A 17,380-nucleotide genomic window follows, 5' to 3' on the forward strand; every position below is an offset into this window, starting at 1 on the left:
AAGCATCTTCTTCTTCTCCGTTGGTTTGGAGATGCTACCATCAACAAACCCATATTTCCTTCGAGATTTCAGAGATAGGGTGATAGCCCTAGACCACGCAAGATAATTCTCACCCTTTAATTTAACACCACATGTGTAATCAAATTGCCCGGCTGATCTCCGGCACCAAGGTAAAAAGGTGATGAAGGATCAAGTTTCCCTTCGTCACCCATTGATAATTAATCGTTAGAGGAATAGAGATTAGAGTAGAGTAGTGATTAGAGTAATAGAGATTAGAAATCAGAAATTAGAGAAAAAAAATTTAGGGTTTAGAGTATAAAGGCTCCGATACCATGTCAAATTAGAGAGAATAGAGTTTCGTATCTTGTATTACGATATGTACGGTATATATATACAACCTAGAAATAGAGGTTAGGGCTCATACATTGGCCCAATAGCTATACACAATATATCGCTCAACATAATTTCCACTTATTTCAGGGTTAATAAAGTTCAGATGAGTTCAGATAAGGGTTAATAAGTTCAGATAAGATAAGTTCAGGAAAAATAAGTTTAGATAAGTTGCGATAAGGGTTAATCAGGGCTACTAAGTTCAATTTATAACTAAAATAAGTTCTAATAAGGGTTAATAAGTTCAGATGAGTAAAAATCAGGTGAATAGAACGCACCCTTAATTAACGCGGGATGTTCTTAATGGGAGACAATGATAGCTACATGCCTACATGCTAGTTATTGTGGAGTTATATAGGTTGTAGCTAAGAGCATTCACAATGGCTAGCTACATGTACATATAGTTTTAAGTTGCCACATCATAAATCTTCAAGCTACATGATTTAAGCTACAATCTCTATAATGGTAAGCTACATCCTTTTGTAATAAATAAAATATAAAAATAAATAAATAAATAAACAAACAAATACATAAAATACATTAAACAAATAAATATAATAACATTGGGTGGAGTGAAACTACATAGCTCTATAGAGCTATGTAGTTTGGCTTAGCTACAAGAGGTTGTAGCTCCACAATGGCTAGCATGTAGCTAGCAATTATTTAGAAATTGTTAACAGATCCTTATGCACAACTATTGTGGATGCTTTAAGGCCAAGAGTTATGTAGTTTCACTCTATACACATATATTGGTTTGTTTAATATTTTTGATTTTTTTTCCTTTTTTTTTAGTGGTTTATTTATTACTTGTAATCCTAGTACGATAATAAGGATATATATATATATATATATATATATACACACTACAAAAATAAAAGATTTTTAGCAATTAAGTTTGGCAACAAATTTTTAAAACGTTGCTAAATAGCAACTATTATAACTTTTTTCATTGCATAATTAAAAGCGAATTTTATGCTTTAGTTTTTTAATAATTAATGGCTACATGTTTTTGATTTGTTGCTGTTTAAAACAAATTGTCTTACTAGTTGTTACTAGATGGCATCATATTTTTCTCTTGTTGCCATATAGTAACAAAATATAGCAACAAATAATTTATTTGTATTGATTTAGAAACAAACAAAGGCAATGAATTTTTGAATTTTGCCATTAGAAACAAGTCGTCTAAACTATTGTTGCTAGATGATAAGGTATTTTTTTATTTGTTGCCATTGGAAACAAGCTGTGTTACATTTTGTTGTTAATTTATTTATAAGCTAGTTTTTGCTATTAAGTATAAAATTATTTGAAGACACTCTTCTTATTATTTGTTGCTATAATGACATTAAATAGAGACGGATTTCAATTTCGCCTCTAATTTAGAGACGGATTATTGATTTCGTCCCTAATTTAGAGACAATTTTTTCAATTTTGTCTCTAATATTTCGTTCACTTATTATAAATTATATACATAGAAGTAAACAAATAGTACTTGGTATAGTTGGTAAGAGTTTCACCATGTGACTTTGAGGTCACAAGTTCGACTCCTACCAACTGCAATTCTTGAGACTGGGGATTCAAAGAGCCTTACATGCAAAGTCGAGCAAAATTGACCCGAGTGAGATTTCGGATTGATAAAGGCTGGGATCGAGTTGAATTGAATAGCTAATAGGGATTGAGTTTTTGTCTCACAGTGTTGATAGCAACCAATATTTATGATTTGTTGCTATTTTTATGAACCAACTTTAATAATTTGTTGTTATTTTTAGAAAGCAACATTAATAATTTGTTGCTATTTTAGGAACTAACATTAATAGTTTGTTGCTACTTTTAGCAACAACCAATGGTAATCTGTTGCCAAAGTTGGCAACGAATGCACCAAAAAACAGCAACCATCATGGAAACTATATTTAAATGGATGCAATATTACAACAAAATTGTTTTGCAACTAGTAGCCAAAATCCCATGGCAACAAGCCTTTTAGCAACAACAAATTTTCGTTTCCAAGCTGTTGCTAAATAGAGTTGGCAATGAATTTTTGGTGAATAGCAACAAATTTTAGTTGCTATATATATATATATATATATATATATATATATATATATATATATATATATATATATATATATATATTCTTAATCTGCGACAAGTATTATCATAATTAAAAAATCTTTCAATTACAAAAGGAAGTAGCTTGTCATTGTACTAATTACAGAAGTTGTATCTTAAATCATGTACCTTGAGGATTAAGGATGTGGCAATCCAAAGCTACATGTAGCCATTGTGGATGCTCTATAACACTTTTTTCATTGATAAGAGTTTGCTACGTACTTTTATTATGGATTCTCTCTCTCTTTCCCATTAACAAAACTTACACCATCATTTTATAATTAAACTAGTGTGCGGCCCGGGCGTTGCACCGGGTTACTACTTTGATTAAATTGTTTCTTTATGAAATATATTATCATCTATTATGTATGTTATGCATAAATGTTAAACATAATGTTACTAATTGACAAAGAGTATAGAAAGCAATTTTTAATACTCTATTGTTTGAGAAATGTTGATTTTATTCCTCTTAATTTTTTTTTTCAAACTGCTTATCTCGTTTTCATTTTAATTGGTGTGTGTCATTTATAGTTATATTTATTTGTATAAATGACATGAATTATTATTAGATAAGATGGTAAAGAGTTAGATCTTGTATCCTCAAGGTCTAGTGTTCGAAACCCATCAAATTCTTTTTTAATATTAATCTATCAATAATAGTTGGAATGATTCGTTAATTGGTAATGACATGTCATTAAGTGATGATGTGGCACAACGCTATGAGAGGGGAATGACGTGGCATATAAACGATTTTAGGAACGCTTTTTTAATACATAAGTATAGATTTCCACAACTTTGACTACTATATTTTATTACTATATTTCTCTCTCACATTAACCTTTAAATATACCTCCAAAGAGCCTTCATATATAGCAACATGTATACTACTCACTTCGACCTTTTCCCATACACAAATTTATATATGTACATGACAGGTCATAACGTGTAACCTGGATTATTTATTTAGGGGTTACTCAGTCAGGGATTACTTACTCAGGGGTTACTTGGTCGGTTAGGTATTACTCTCACACAAAAACACACTAATCGAATAAGTAACCTCAAAATAAGTAACCCTTGATCGACTGAATAATCCCTAAATAAGTAACCCTTGAATAAATAAAAAATTATGCTCAAAGCTAATACATGAATAGTGAAAAAAGTTTAATGCATGTCTCAATTATTATGGGATGGAGGGAATAATGAATAAGATATGGATATTCATGAATTTTTTTTTCATGGATAAAATTTATTTTTAATCATTTATTGTTCCCTTTAATTTCTTAATTTCTGTAACTAAGAACAACAATAAGGGATAAAAGGGACTATTATTAAAAAAGGAAAAAAAAATAAAAATAAAATAAAATAAAAAAACACTTTGCTCCCTACTCTATAATTTTCCTTAAAGTTTGCAAATACCTACTATTGCAAATAATTTGCAAATACCTACTATTGCAAATAATTACGGATAGAGTAAAAACGAAAATAGTTTAGAGTTTATACTACCATCAAAGCATTATCAATTAGGCATAATTGAAGTTCATGGCATGCATGTTTATTTGTTCATGGCCCTATTCATGGGTTAGCATTTATTTTAGAAAGTAAATATAATTAATTTTGGGATGATTAAATTTTGGCGAATACTTGATCTATATATATATTTTTTTTTTGTATGTGTACTCTTTTTTAATTGAAGCAATAACTTTTATTAAGTGCACTCTTTTATACAAAATGAATTCAAACACAATAACTTACACATTTGTTTGTCAGAAACACATACATTGATACACATCTTGTACAACATATTTAAACCAAAATTTTATATTATTACACAAACAGAAACCGTATATAAATTATCGATAAGCTCGGCCTTCTTGGCTTATTGTTATCTTGAAGATCTTTAACTTACACAGCTTCATCCTTCAAAGGCACATATTCTCCAAGATACTCATCAAGATGTTTAGCCAATGAGAATTTGTCAATACTTTCATGGTGATATGATTTGCACACAAAATAGAAAACTGTTTGGACAACAAGACCATAAAGGGTAATCAAACTCCCTAACAATACTATACTTATGTATCCAAAACAAATTCTCTCTATAATTCCAAATCCATAATATTTTTGAACCAATACCACAAATGGCATTGTAACAAGGTTTAGCACCAAAACTAAGGCAAATGAAGTTCCCATTTTGCCCTTGATCAATTCTCTACTCTTTTTCAAGGCTTCAAACCAATAATACTTCTCTAATATTGAAACAACATTAGCCAATTGCCATATTATAACCATGACAAGGAATCCCACCAAGGCTAAAATGGCAAAGATGGACCCTATTATGCCCATTCCTAACCCCATCTGTCCACCACCCATGAAAAACAACGTGACGAACACAATTGCTATTATGAAAAGCATGATAGTGTAGGTAAACATTATGCAAAAAAACACATAGAAAAGTCATCATGAGTCGTTTCCATACCTTTGGAACCGCACTCACGCCCTTTTTAAAGGTGAAATCCTTGCTTGTGTATATGCAAGCAACTGTGTAGACAACAGCTGAGACTGTGAATAGATTTAAACATATAGACAATATAACATAAACCACGTTTATAATCGAATAAATAGCCCATTCAGAAGAGGTCGAGTTGGAAACATTGTTTAAAGACGGAGAACCATCTTGGTTGATCATGGACAAGGTGGAGTCATGAGTGATCTTGTTAATAAAAAATTTAGAAATTCCATCATTGGCAAAGAAAAGGCAATATTGAGGCAAAATAAAAGCAAGGGTGATTTGGAAAAAGATTTTAGGCCATGACACGATAATTTTGAATGATTTTTTGAAGATGCCCAAAAATCCCAGGGATTGAAAATCCTCTTGCTGAACATCCATGACTTTAATTTGGAAGTGATTTGGATTAATTGGATGATAAATTTTTTGGGTCGAATTCTTAAATGGCTCTAATTTGTATCATTATATAATGGATTTGATTGGATACAAATCAAATCATTGACTTGGAAAATTATATCAAATGATCTACGGAGTAGTTTCCTTTGCTTCGATCTATCTTTTTTTGAATAGATTGAAATATGAATTGTTTGACAAAATCATCATCAATTATTATCAAAAGAAAATTATACTATGTCTAATATGTTAATGCGAATGCAAGAAAAGTTCTAATTCATCATTAAATATGATAGTGACTTTTTTTTTTTCTTTAATTATATAAAATTGCTAGCTAGCAAGTTTAGGCACTTTTTCATATCTAATTATTCCACAATAATTTATTTATTTTGTATATTTTGTTAGTATAAACGTTAGATGTTTGGCATTTTGAACGAAAAAAAAGTGTTTATATTTTGAGGTAAAAATAAATATTGTACTTCATATGAACTATGGAGTATTACTCTACTAATCTATTTAAAACCTAGTACACCAAAAATACTATACATAAGGTCATTACGAGTACAACTGTACAAGTCAGAAGACGGAATAGGAAATTAATTAATTAGAGCCGAATAAAATGCCGCTGGTACATCAATAATTCAGGATTAACCTTCAGATATCAACTATTGTAATGAATTTATATTATTCCAAAATTTGAAAATAAATCTTGAAAAAGACATTGACATTTCAAAAGAGTGTGACAATGTCATCAATTCTTGCTTTGCGTTTTGATTTATAGTAGCGTGATTAAAAAAAAAACTCCATAAATTGATACACCTTCCATTTTCAAATACTTAATAGAATTATAAAATTTTAATATTCTAAAAAATATTAATCAAGACAATCAAACCAGATTTCATTTAATCATGTTTTTTCTTCTATAAGAGGAAAGAAATACTTCGTATATATTAGAACAACACTTTTACGAGTACTAAATAGTGTCTAATTTTCAAATGTTAAAACATTTAGGATTAGAAGGGGTATCATAATTCATAATTTTGTTGCCCGAGTTAGCCCGTGAACAGCCCAACAAGACAAACACTTCAATTGTATGATGACTTTTAATCCAAACTCATGCAAATGTAACAGGCCCAACACTGACACTCTTGGCCTTCAATTAATTGAAGAAACTGTTCTATGGTGGTCTTTGTAGTAGGAATTTAAAAGTAATGAACAAAAGAATTTACTTCATATAATAAATTTGCAAGTAGTGTTTATGATAATACTTGTACGGAGTAATCTTCTCTTGTGCTTCCGATTTCATTCCATTATGTCTTAGCAAATGAATAAATGATCTTGCGTATACGTTGCTAATAAAATTAATTAGGTTTTATCTAAGGATGAATACTAACATAACATATCATATGTCCCTATTTAAACTGTTTTTTTTTTCTTTACAAAAAAAAAAAATTTACAAGTAAGATACAGGAGCCCACCTCCTATCACAAGAGGTGGGATGAGGAATCGAACCCACGCCACTTGTAGCATCCCTCCATCTCCATGATCCTCCCCTATTTAAGCTGTTGAGGACTCCATGGACTTACCAAAACAAACGGCGAGATTTGATTGTGATAAACCGATCATTAGATTCACACACAATTTAGGTCATAGTATTTTTTTTTATGAGAACCAATTAATCATTTGATTCAAATTTTCATTAGTTTAACTCACTATCTAATCTATTATAATTAGCTTATCATGACAAACAAATTAATTCCATACAATCACAATTAATTTTAGATTAGATGGATCAATCCAATTTAAACACTACAAGATTACAAAGTCGAGTCAGATTTACCAAGTCGTGAAGTCGGTGCCCCTCGATCCATCACTCACTGGCTAATCTTCTATTGCTTTGCTCAACAGGTTATTTGCAATCTCTCACTCACTGGCTACAGCCTTTCTACTGCCACCTTCCTTCTTTTCCTACGCTTTATCTCCATGTAATCCATCAATTTCCCACCTCTCAATTTTCTCTCTCCAAAAACAAAAAAACACCCAAATCAAATCCCTAAAATTCCACATTTTCCAACCATATAAAAATCCCCCATTTCAAATGGAAGATGAAAAACCATTAGTGGGTGCATTCTTCAATGGCGGAACCATAATTCGTCGACCAACATGGGCGTTTCTTTTGCTATTTTTCACAACTTTTGCCGTTTTTACCCTCCCTTTTACCACTAAAACGTTTTCTTCACCTCCTCCTTCTTCTTGGCCTATTCCGAATCCCTCTGAGTTACGGGTTGACCCGGATTCTTGCTCTGGGTTCTTCCGGCCCGACCCGCCGAGGAAGTTTGTGGTGTCAATCACGGAGTTTGGTGGTGTTGGAGATGGTGTAACTTCGAACACCGACGCGTTTCGTAAAGCTGTTGGGTATTTGAAACGTTTCGAGAATAAAGGTGGGTCCCAGCTTAATGTTCCTCAAGGAAGATGGGTTACTGGAAGTTTCAATCTTACCAGTAATTTCACGCTTTTTCTTGAAAAGGGTGCTGTTATTTTGGGATCTCAGGCATGTAATTTTCGTAACTTAATTGATTTGATTTTTTGTACTAATTTTCAGTTGGGTTTCTTTTGTAATTGATGATTTGCATGCTTTAATTTATCAATTATTTTGTGGGTTTATGATTGAATGCATATTTGATTAGCTTTTCATGAGATTTGATTTGCCTTTTGTTGATAATTATAGTGAAAGTTTATGCTCTAAATTTAATGATTTGTGCATTTGGAGATTTTAACTTTTAAATAAGATATGATTGCTGTATGAGAGAGATTATTGAGTTTAATTATGCTGTTGCATGTTTGGTTAGCTGATCAGGTTTGTTGATTGATTTTGTTTGAAAAAAAAATTGGATAAGTTATTAGTGGTTGAGTACTTGAGTTTTGAATTAAAAAATTCATTTTGGGTTAATTGATGGTCTGAATTTTTGTCTTTGCTTGTTTAAACGTAATTCAATTTGAAGGTGTTATATGCTACTATTAGTAAGGTTAATGATCCTCGACGATGTCGTCTTGATAATTACTAGTTAATTGATTTATATGATTTGGTCATTCCATTTTGAGTTTTGCAAGTGTTGTATGATAGTGTAAGCACCATCTAATTGATTATTAGGAGCAATGTCGCTTTCGTTGCAAAAATTTGAGGGTAATTATGCCTAATTAACGTCATAGTATCTTACTATATCGGTCACCATGAAAACAGATCATTTTAAAACTATCAATTAGGATTTCAAGCTGCCCTGTTGTTACTTTGTTTCATTATTATAGTAGCTTTTTATTTGGATTTTTTTGGTATATTGTTTACTCCATATTATAGTGCTACCTATAGTTATTAATGAAGAGCATAGCTATGATTTCATTGAATACGTTGAGGGGTATGTTTATAACTTCTCGTCACACTCGGATACTTGTGATGCTCCATGATTGATGTTCAGGGATTTGTGGTTAAACCATATTGTTAATTTCATTTCACTTTCACTTAGAGGTGTTGTTTTCATATCCATTTGAAAGTAGGTGATAAATTTACTTTTTTATCTGATAGTTGTGTATTGACCTTGTAATTGTCCATGACTTCAGGTTGTTTGGTATAGGTTTAATAATCACGTGGTGAAGTATTGATGATAATATTTTGCTATATATGATTTGGAGCCTTGTCTGTATACTTTTGCATTTCCACTTTTATGTGTGTATTTCTCTTTATTAATTTTTATTGCTACTCATATCTCTTGATGGTAAATTGGTAATGAATGATAATGGACATCAGCAATGAAAAATGTGTTTACTAGTATTAAAAGTAGGTAGCATAGCATTATCATGGACATTTTACATGGATGACATTTCATATAATTAAATACATGATGTATTACTGTTCCAACTTTGTAGCAAGTTAGCCTTGAGTACTTCTACTCTCTTAAAGTGGAATTTAACTTCTAATTTAGATATGTGGCGTAGTAATTGTTCAACTTTGGAACTTAATTAAAGAAGCCCATATCACTGGTCTTGCTTCTGTGAAATTTTGATGCTTGTACCAAGAAATTTTCTAGGTGGGACAAGTAATTTCCTGCTTAATTTTGTTGTTCCTCTTATTATTTTAGTCTGAATTATTTATTTCATAAGCAACACTTACAACTTTCCTTACGTAGTGAATGTTTAAGAGTTGCTGTGGAGTATGGACTGCACTGACTTTATAAATTGTTTTTCGTGATTGAGTTTAGCGTTAATTATTGAATCAGCTGTTCCTAAACATTAGTTTGCTTCTGTATCAGTAGGATCCAAAGGAGTGGCCGATCATTGAGCCTTTGCCATCATACGGAAGAGGGAGAGAGAGGTTAGGTGCCAGACATATTAGTCTCATCCATGGAAACTCCATCAGCAATGTTGTCATTACAGGTATCAGTCTGTCCCTTGATTATTGTTTTTTATACCTTAAGTCAAACGAACTGGTTAAAATCCACAAGTTTCAGTGACTCATATCAGATGAGCAAGTTACCAAATTAGCATGTTCCAATTTCGAGCTGTACCAGAGTTTGTCGGTTTGCATTGGTTTCTTACTACAAGCTGTGATATTTTCTGGCAGTATGTTGACATCTCATTGGTCTTTTAACCTTTTTATTTCCAGGACAGAATGGGACAATTGATGGACAAGGAAGAATTTGGTGGGATTTATGGTGGAACAGAACACTGGAGCATACTAGAGGCCATCTTGTTGAGCTTGCTAATTCTCATAATATCCTGATTTACAACCTCACATTTCGAAATTCTCCATTTTGGACCATTCATCCTGTGTACTGCAGGTTCGTACAGCCCTTGCAATCATATTCTATTGCTGGCAGTAATCTTTGAGGAATCATAAAAATAGAATCAAGATAGTGATAGTGCGATGCTATTGATGTTTTTTTCCGTATAAAGTTGTTGCCCTCTTAGAAAATAAGGGCACCAAATTTAGAAATCTAAGTCAAATAAAATTATCATGCAAGAGTTCTTCCTACATGCTACATTCCTAAGGATGGGCATTAGCATAGTTTTAACAAATTCACAGGGATTTCTTTTTGTTGCTTCAGGAATGTTGTAATCAGGAAGATGACAATATTGGCTCCTCTAAATGCCCCAAATACAGATGGTATAGACCCAGGTAATGTGGCAAAATTTCTACAAATTGTTTTCTGCCTATTGTCTTTTTCGATATTGAACGGGGAAAAAAAATAAATGAATAAAATAAAATAAAAATTCACTGTCCATGATAATTCAAGAATGGCAATTGAAACTGCAGATTCAAGCACGAAAGTATGCATTGAAGACTGTTACATTGAGAGTGGGGATGATCTTGTGGCTGTGAAGAGTGGGTGGGATCAATATGGCATTGCCATGGCACGTCCCAGCTCAAACATAATAGTGAGAAGAATTTCTGGCACAACTCCAACATGCTCAGGTGTTGGAATAGGTAGTGAGATGTCTGGTGGAATATCTAACATAACCATTGTTGATATTCATGTCTGGAATTCGGCGGCTGGGGTCAGGATTAAAACTGATGTTGGGCGAGGAGGATACATAACGAATATCTCAATATCAAATCTAAGATTGGAGAGAGTAAAAATACCCATTAAGTTCAGTAGGGGTGCTAATGATCATTCTGATGACAAGTGGGACCCAAATGCCATTCCCAAAGTTGGTAAGGTGTTTATCAGTAATGTAGTTAGCTTGAACTCGAAGAGAGCACCTGAAATACTTGGCATTGAGGGTTCACCTTATGAAGGTATATGCATGAGAAACGTAAATATTTCTGGCCTCCCTCCATCAGCTAAATGGCACTGTGAGCATGTTTCGGGTTTTGCAAGCGAGGTGTTTCCACCTCCATGTCCTCAGTTTCAAGTTGATAGTTCATCGTCATCATCATGTGGGTTCATATGAATGTTAAATTAGCTCCCAAGTTATCAGGCTTCAATCATTTCCTGCAGTTGATCCCAAAGATCATAAGTTCATAATGGTGAAAATTGAAGACACAACAGGGGCTTGAAGATTTTGGCTTATACTGTATCATACCATACTTTGAGGGCTCAGAAGCAGAAAAAATATCTTTACTGATGCAACATCAACCAGCACCTTCCAGGCCAAGTGAGCTTTTCTGATTTTAGAAACCACCAAGTTTTTGTTATGGCAGATACAGATTGATGACCAGATTCCAGCCCGGTGGTTTGCTTTATTTTATTATTATTAGTTCAATTTTTTGCACATTTCTAACTTGTGATGACTTTGGAACACTTATTCATCTCAAGGAGGAATACAAACATCGATACGTGTACATGTTGAGTAGAAATTTTATCAAAGCCGAGAAATCTAATTATCAATTACCAATGAGTTCCTATTGATCTTTACAGTCTTGTCTCTATATGTCTAAAATTAGTTCGTATACAATCATCGATACGTGTACATGTTGAGTAGAAATTTTATCAAAGCCGAGAAATCCTGCAAATCCCTTAATATGTGTATGCAGTTTATGTGATTTATATTTAATACGAAGTATAAATAGTAGCATATTGAGAATATTAATGATAAACCATTACTTCCACGGTTCCACCTGTTGTGCCAGCAGCCAATTCCGATGAGGAAGAGCCTCAGCCAAGCAAGGAGGACAGTGAGGATGGACAAATAGGAAGACCAAACCCCGTAAATGAGAATGGGCAAACTAGCCTTGTGTATACGAGTATGCTTACCTCAGCGGCCTAGCGTGTTAGTGAATTTTGAATGGTTAGTTCCGAATATGATGTATTATGTTACAGACTTTCAAGTTAATTAGGTTTCAATGATTATATAGTTATTATCTCCACATGTATGCTGCTTTGGGCAGTAGCAAATTTGAAAGAAGAAAGAGTTGCAATTCACAAAAACGCGCATTGGACTAATTTGCTCTAATCAATACTTAAGCCCTCATCTTTTTCGGTTTTACAATAAGTACATGATACATGAGATTGGAACTAGAACGTTCAACAAGATGGGAATATGAATTTGAGGGATTTTATACATTTCACCATTTCCAGAATACATTAGAACCGCACTTGAATTTGTCCTTTCCTTCACATTCCAACTCCAAATCCTCAGAAATAAAGGGTACTTTCTGCAATCAATAATCAGAAAATAGGTGTTAGTACAGTTAAACAAGTTTGAATTTTGATTAATTTATTTACTACTGTTACTTCATATATTTGGATAATGAACCTTTTGCTTGGCAAGATCTTGGCAGCCTGTAAAATTCTGTGGGAAATTGCAGGTTCCAAATTGTACTGTGTATGCTCTTGCAAAGTTGGCTCCACTTGTTGCCAACCTCTTCTTGTCATTCAATTCCTGGTAAAACAGTTTAACATCATCTGTGTCAATAAGTATGATCATCATATACAATCTGAGCTGAGTTTGACCCCATTTTCCGGATTGGCCGGCCATTAAGGGGTACTGCCCACCTCAGAAAACTTTACCAACTAAACTAGCGGACACTAACTTTTGGCATAGGTGACAAAGAAATGGGAGTATCAAAGTAAAACAAAAGGAAACTAACCTTGTTAGCTTTGCTCTTCTCAAGGTACTCTTCAATGACTCCAGCATTAGCATTGGAAGAGAAGGAAGTGGCAACAAGAGCAGCAGCCAAGCCGAAAACGGCAGCTCTTCTTCCTTCAATGGCCTTCTCTTCCTTTTGAGCTTGTGCCTTGATCACAGGCAGTTTGTCACAAGATGATGGTGCCACACAACACACCGAAGAAGCCTTCGAGCTAAGTTCTAAGCCCCCAGCCCCAGAGATGGCATAGCTGCATGCTAGAACACTAGAGTTCATTGAAGCCATTTTAACAATGTTTTCTTTTTTTTTTTTTGGGTGTGTTTTGGTTATTAGGAGAGAAAGAAAGAAAGAAGGTTTATGATTAAGAAGATTTAGGAGTGATGTGGAGGGATGAAGATGAAATGTAATTAAGGGTTTGTGGTGAGAGTGTGGATAAGGTGAGATTGCCTCATTCTCATTGGCAAATTATCTTTGTTGTGCTCATGTGTCTTGTCTTTGTGGGGCTCCTTGAGCAATGGTATCAAAGTATGTGCTTCTTATTCATCCTTTCTGAATTTAGAAAATTTGATCATATGTTACGCCCACCAAATTTCAGGGCAATCAACAAATTTTGTTGAAATTCATGATTGTACTTCTTCCCGGTATTTTATGTGATAAGAATTATAGAAAGAGATTAAAAATAAAAATAAAAATAAAAAAATAATATGACGAGGAGAAAGATAAACAGAATCATTGTCCATATAAAATAGTGTCACAATTACTCCGTAGTTTGCAACTTTCTAAGCAAAAAAATACGTTACAATGAAAAAAGATATAGAAAGTACGGAAAATTATGTTTGTGGGATTAGTTTGAAATGTAAACAAATAATAAACCAAATATTTTGTATTTAGTTTATCTGAATTCCCCCTTCTACCTTAAAAGATAGTTGATTTACATTTTTTTTTTCTTTTTTCTTTTTAAATTAAAGGAACTCATAAAATTTACCAGAAATGAAGTACTCCATTCTATTTGATATCATATACTAGTCTTCTATGTCATATCATCTCCATCATACTAAAAAAAAATGGCGAAAATGTGGGGTTTTTGGCCCCTTCTTTTATGCAGGGAAGACATTCTGAAGAGACTTCAATAACTACTAATAACAAGAGGTCAAGAGGCAATGCAGCTCAACCTTACTGCTATGACAAAATTAGCAATCGTATAACCATGATAAAGCACACACAAAGTAGACTTGCGGAGAAGAATACACGATATACACAGGGTTCAACACAGAGTGCTAACATCTTTTGTAGCAGAAAAAAGGGGGGCTATCAACATCATCTGCTTAACAGAAGAAATTCCGAGACACAGCTACATCCAACCTGTTAAGCCTAACTGATCAGCAACGTTGTACATAACAAGTTTGTTCCAAACTGACCCAAAAAGGCGTTCCCCTCCAATCGAAAATGTTAATGCCCATGAAGACAACAGTACAGTGGCAATTGAGCACCCAATAGCTGATCCGACAATATCTGCAGGAAAGAGGAGCTATTAAATACTGCAAATGAGCCTGGAGAAATGATGCAACATCAATAACTATGGAACAGAGAAGGCTGTATTGAAAGAAAAACAGTGAGCTTTAATTCTTATTATATGGAAAATGTACAATTGCTCTTCATTTTAAAAAAAAAAAAAAAAATTATAAAAAAAGGTGCTGTTTCCACAGGAGGAGCTCGTTCCATGACTTCTAGCAATTGCATAATGGTTGGGGACCGAAAATAATACTCTGTATTAAGAACTAACCCTCTTTCCCCCATAGGCATTGGAAAAAAGTTAACTTCTCATAGATAGCAAAACTGCCACAATACAGCAATAACAAGGAGAGGCAAAACAGATGCTTTGAAGCAAGGCAATAAAATCCATGGCTAAAGACACTAAATCAGAAAAATACAAGATTTTTTTTTTAAAAAAAAAAAAAAAAATTTAATGATGCGTAGATGGTGCATGTAGTTATTTTAGAGCTCCCCTGTCACAATGTCACTTGGTTTCTTCCTCCAGTTACATCTTGAGGCCTCTGGATATTTTTGCATATATCCTAAATCTTAAGAAATTCTGGGTCCTAGAAGAATTAGCAACATGTAATGCGATTCAATCTCTTTAACCTTAGTAGCCTACACAATTAGCAGAACATTTGCTGAATGTGTCCTAGAATCTAATCCTCAGAGCAATAATCGGATCACCATAATTCCACAAGTACAAATCATGACCATTTTAAGGATGGATTAAGAAAGGGAATTATCCAGCAAAGTGAAATTTTCAATACAGGAAAAACATCCAGGAATGAGTCCTCTCTGCCTCCTCGACCCTCTTTTCTTTGGTTTGTGTGCGGCGGGGGATACCTTTCTCAGACTCATCTTCACGAAATAGTCCCATGATCTTTGTATAGGCATGGATTAAAATGCATAGGGAGGCCAGTACCCCAAAAAGACAGAAGTCTGTAGTGGAAAGATGACTATTTATTGAAAAAATGCTGGAACAAGCTCATCTGCCTAATACTAAATCCCTGTTGTGATACATTGACCCTTTTAGGCAACGACTTAAACTCAACTCCCTCTTTCATAACTCATACAATATAATACATACACCAGTTATATCCTATGATCCGATCATTATATGACCATTCTTTATCACCGACACCAAGTTCAGGCCATGAGCCCATGAAGGCCCTCCTCTACAACAGCAACAAAATCCTGAATTTAGTTGCTCCTTAACAACCATGATACACACAAGGCTCTATCAGCATGACATCTATAGATTTCTTAATCCATAAATAGAACAAAAAGTAATACGTGTCGGAAGTAACAGACAAAGCTACTTATCGGCTAGGTTTATTTAGAAATTAACATCGCTATACATTAAAACATATTGATGAACAAACAGGCTCAAGCATGATGACTGAGAAGAATCCAACTAACATCCCAGCCATCATTGATGTTATTATGACAGCTTGGACCGAGAACTTGCTGTCTTAACTCTCACCTTCCCATAGCAACCCTGAGCTCTCATATCCTTCAAAAATTATCTTACAGATTTGTGTGATCCCTTCAAAGCTATAACCCAAACCATGACAGAGCTCAGCTATACTCAGATTTTCAATTGCAACCTAGTTTGGCTAGCCCTGAAATTTACATTGATGATGGCAACAAGATGCTTTCATACCCTAGAACTAGGAAAAGCAAAGGATAGTTCAGACATGATCACATAATCGGACGCAGGATCACAGTATCACAAACATAAGGTTTCACCATGTTGACCCTAATATCAAGTCAAGTTTCCCCAGACTAATATCAAATGTGAAAATAACATCCATATTAAAATATGAATATTTAGGGCATTTTTCTTCACAAAGCTGAACTAAACCCAATTCATAAAACCATCTAAATTAAAATGAGTATACTTAATTCTCAGTTACAATGACTAATTCAAGCTACCATTTATGAACATGGAGCTAGGAGAAGAAAGGTAGCGAGGACATTGCACTACAGAAAGCTGAAATCATAAGCAAACCCAGTTCATGAAATCAATGGAACTAAAATGGGTTACTAATATTCTCAATCACAATTCACAAATGCAACAATTCACTAAACAAATCTAAAATCACACGCAAATCCAGTTCATTAAATCATCAAAATTAAAATGGGTATCAAATTATCGGTTATAAATGACAAACTTCATCAAATTAAACACACCCAATTCAAGAAATTCCAAGAAAAACTTGACAAAATTGAGGAGAGAGAAAGAGGGAATGCATACATCGTCGGATAGAAGGGAAGGAGTGAGAATGACGAAGAACAGGCCAAAAGTAGAAGCAATTGACAGCCCAAAGCCAAGGAAGAAGCAAAAATCCAAACTTGTAAAAGCGGCGAGCGTATACAATCGATTCTTCCTCAGAAAGTCCAATTGGTCCGTCGATCGTCGGCCAACGAGGTCTCCTAATTGCCGTTGAATTGGCAGAGATGTTGGGATTTTGGAGAGGAAGAAGAGTTGATTCCCCTGAGACTGATGAAGATGAACCCCCTTCCCCTGACCTCTCCATTCCCTTTTTTTTTTTTTCCTTATACCAATAACTAACTACGATACTGTATTTATAGGCTGTGAGCTCTTGGTGAGGAGAAAGCGTCCTATCAGATCGGAACCTTTCACTTATACGTAGTATACTAGTATTAACGTATATGCTGCCTAGCCAGCAATGCTCATTGTATGTAGGGGGGTAAGGAAAATGTCAAAAAGTTATAAAGATAATAACTCGACTATGTGAAATAAAAATAACCTTGAATCATGGTGGATTCATTTCAATGCTAAAATATTAAACTATCAATGTAATTCATATAAAAACAAAGATAAGATTGTCGAAGGCATTCAT

General features: G+C 33.8%; 3 protein-coding genes across 3 annotated transcripts; 1 reads left to right on the plus strand and 2 right to left on the minus strand.

The window, feature by feature from the left end:
* The first annotated feature begins 7,318 nt into the window (after positions 1-7,318).
* LOC145562034 (putative polygalacturonase) lies at positions 7,319-11,781 on the plus strand. Its single transcript, XM_081622188.1, has 5 exons — positions 7,319-7,946; positions 9,703-9,823; positions 10,053-10,227; positions 10,495-10,565; positions 10,704-11,781. Exons 1-5 carry the CDS (start codon positions 7,494-7,496, stop codon positions 11,339-11,341), a joined length of 1,458 nt encoding a protein of 485 aa, XP_081478314.1. The 5' UTR covers positions 7,319-7,493; the 3' UTR covers positions 11,342-11,781.
* Positions 11,782-12,308: 527 nt separating this feature from the next.
* On the minus strand, positions 12,309-13,335 carry LOC145562036 (photosystem I reaction center subunit N, chloroplastic-like). Its single transcript, XM_081622190.1, has 3 exons — positions 12,981-13,335; positions 12,647-12,772; positions 12,309-12,545 (listed from the first exon to the last, which is right to left on the minus strand). The coding sequence occupies exons 1-3, from the start codon at positions 13,260-13,262 to the stop codon at positions 12,456-12,458; spliced, it is 498 nt and encodes a 165-aa protein (XP_081478316.1). The 5' UTR covers positions 13,263-13,335; the 3' UTR covers positions 12,309-12,455.
* Positions 13,336-14,107: 772 nt separating this feature from the next.
* On the minus strand, positions 14,108-17,062 carry LOC145562037 (putative gamma-secretase subunit PEN-2). Its single transcript, XM_081622192.1, has 2 exons — positions 16,771-17,062; positions 14,108-14,489 (listed from the first exon to the last, which is right to left on the minus strand). The coding sequence occupies exons 1-2, from the start codon at positions 17,051-17,053 to the stop codon at positions 14,329-14,331; spliced, it is 444 nt and encodes a 147-aa protein (XP_081478318.1). The 5' UTR covers positions 17,054-17,062; the 3' UTR covers positions 14,108-14,328.
* Between the last annotated feature and the right edge of the window lie 318 nt (positions 17,063-17,380).

Source organism: Chenopodium album, chromosome 10 (genome assembly GCF_948465745.1).
Source record: "Chenopodium album chromosome 10, dcCheAlbu1.1, whole genome shotgun sequence".
In the NCBI taxonomy this organism is placed as follows: domain Eukaryota; kingdom Viridiplantae; phylum Streptophyta; class Magnoliopsida; order Caryophyllales; family Amaranthaceae; genus Chenopodium; species Chenopodium album.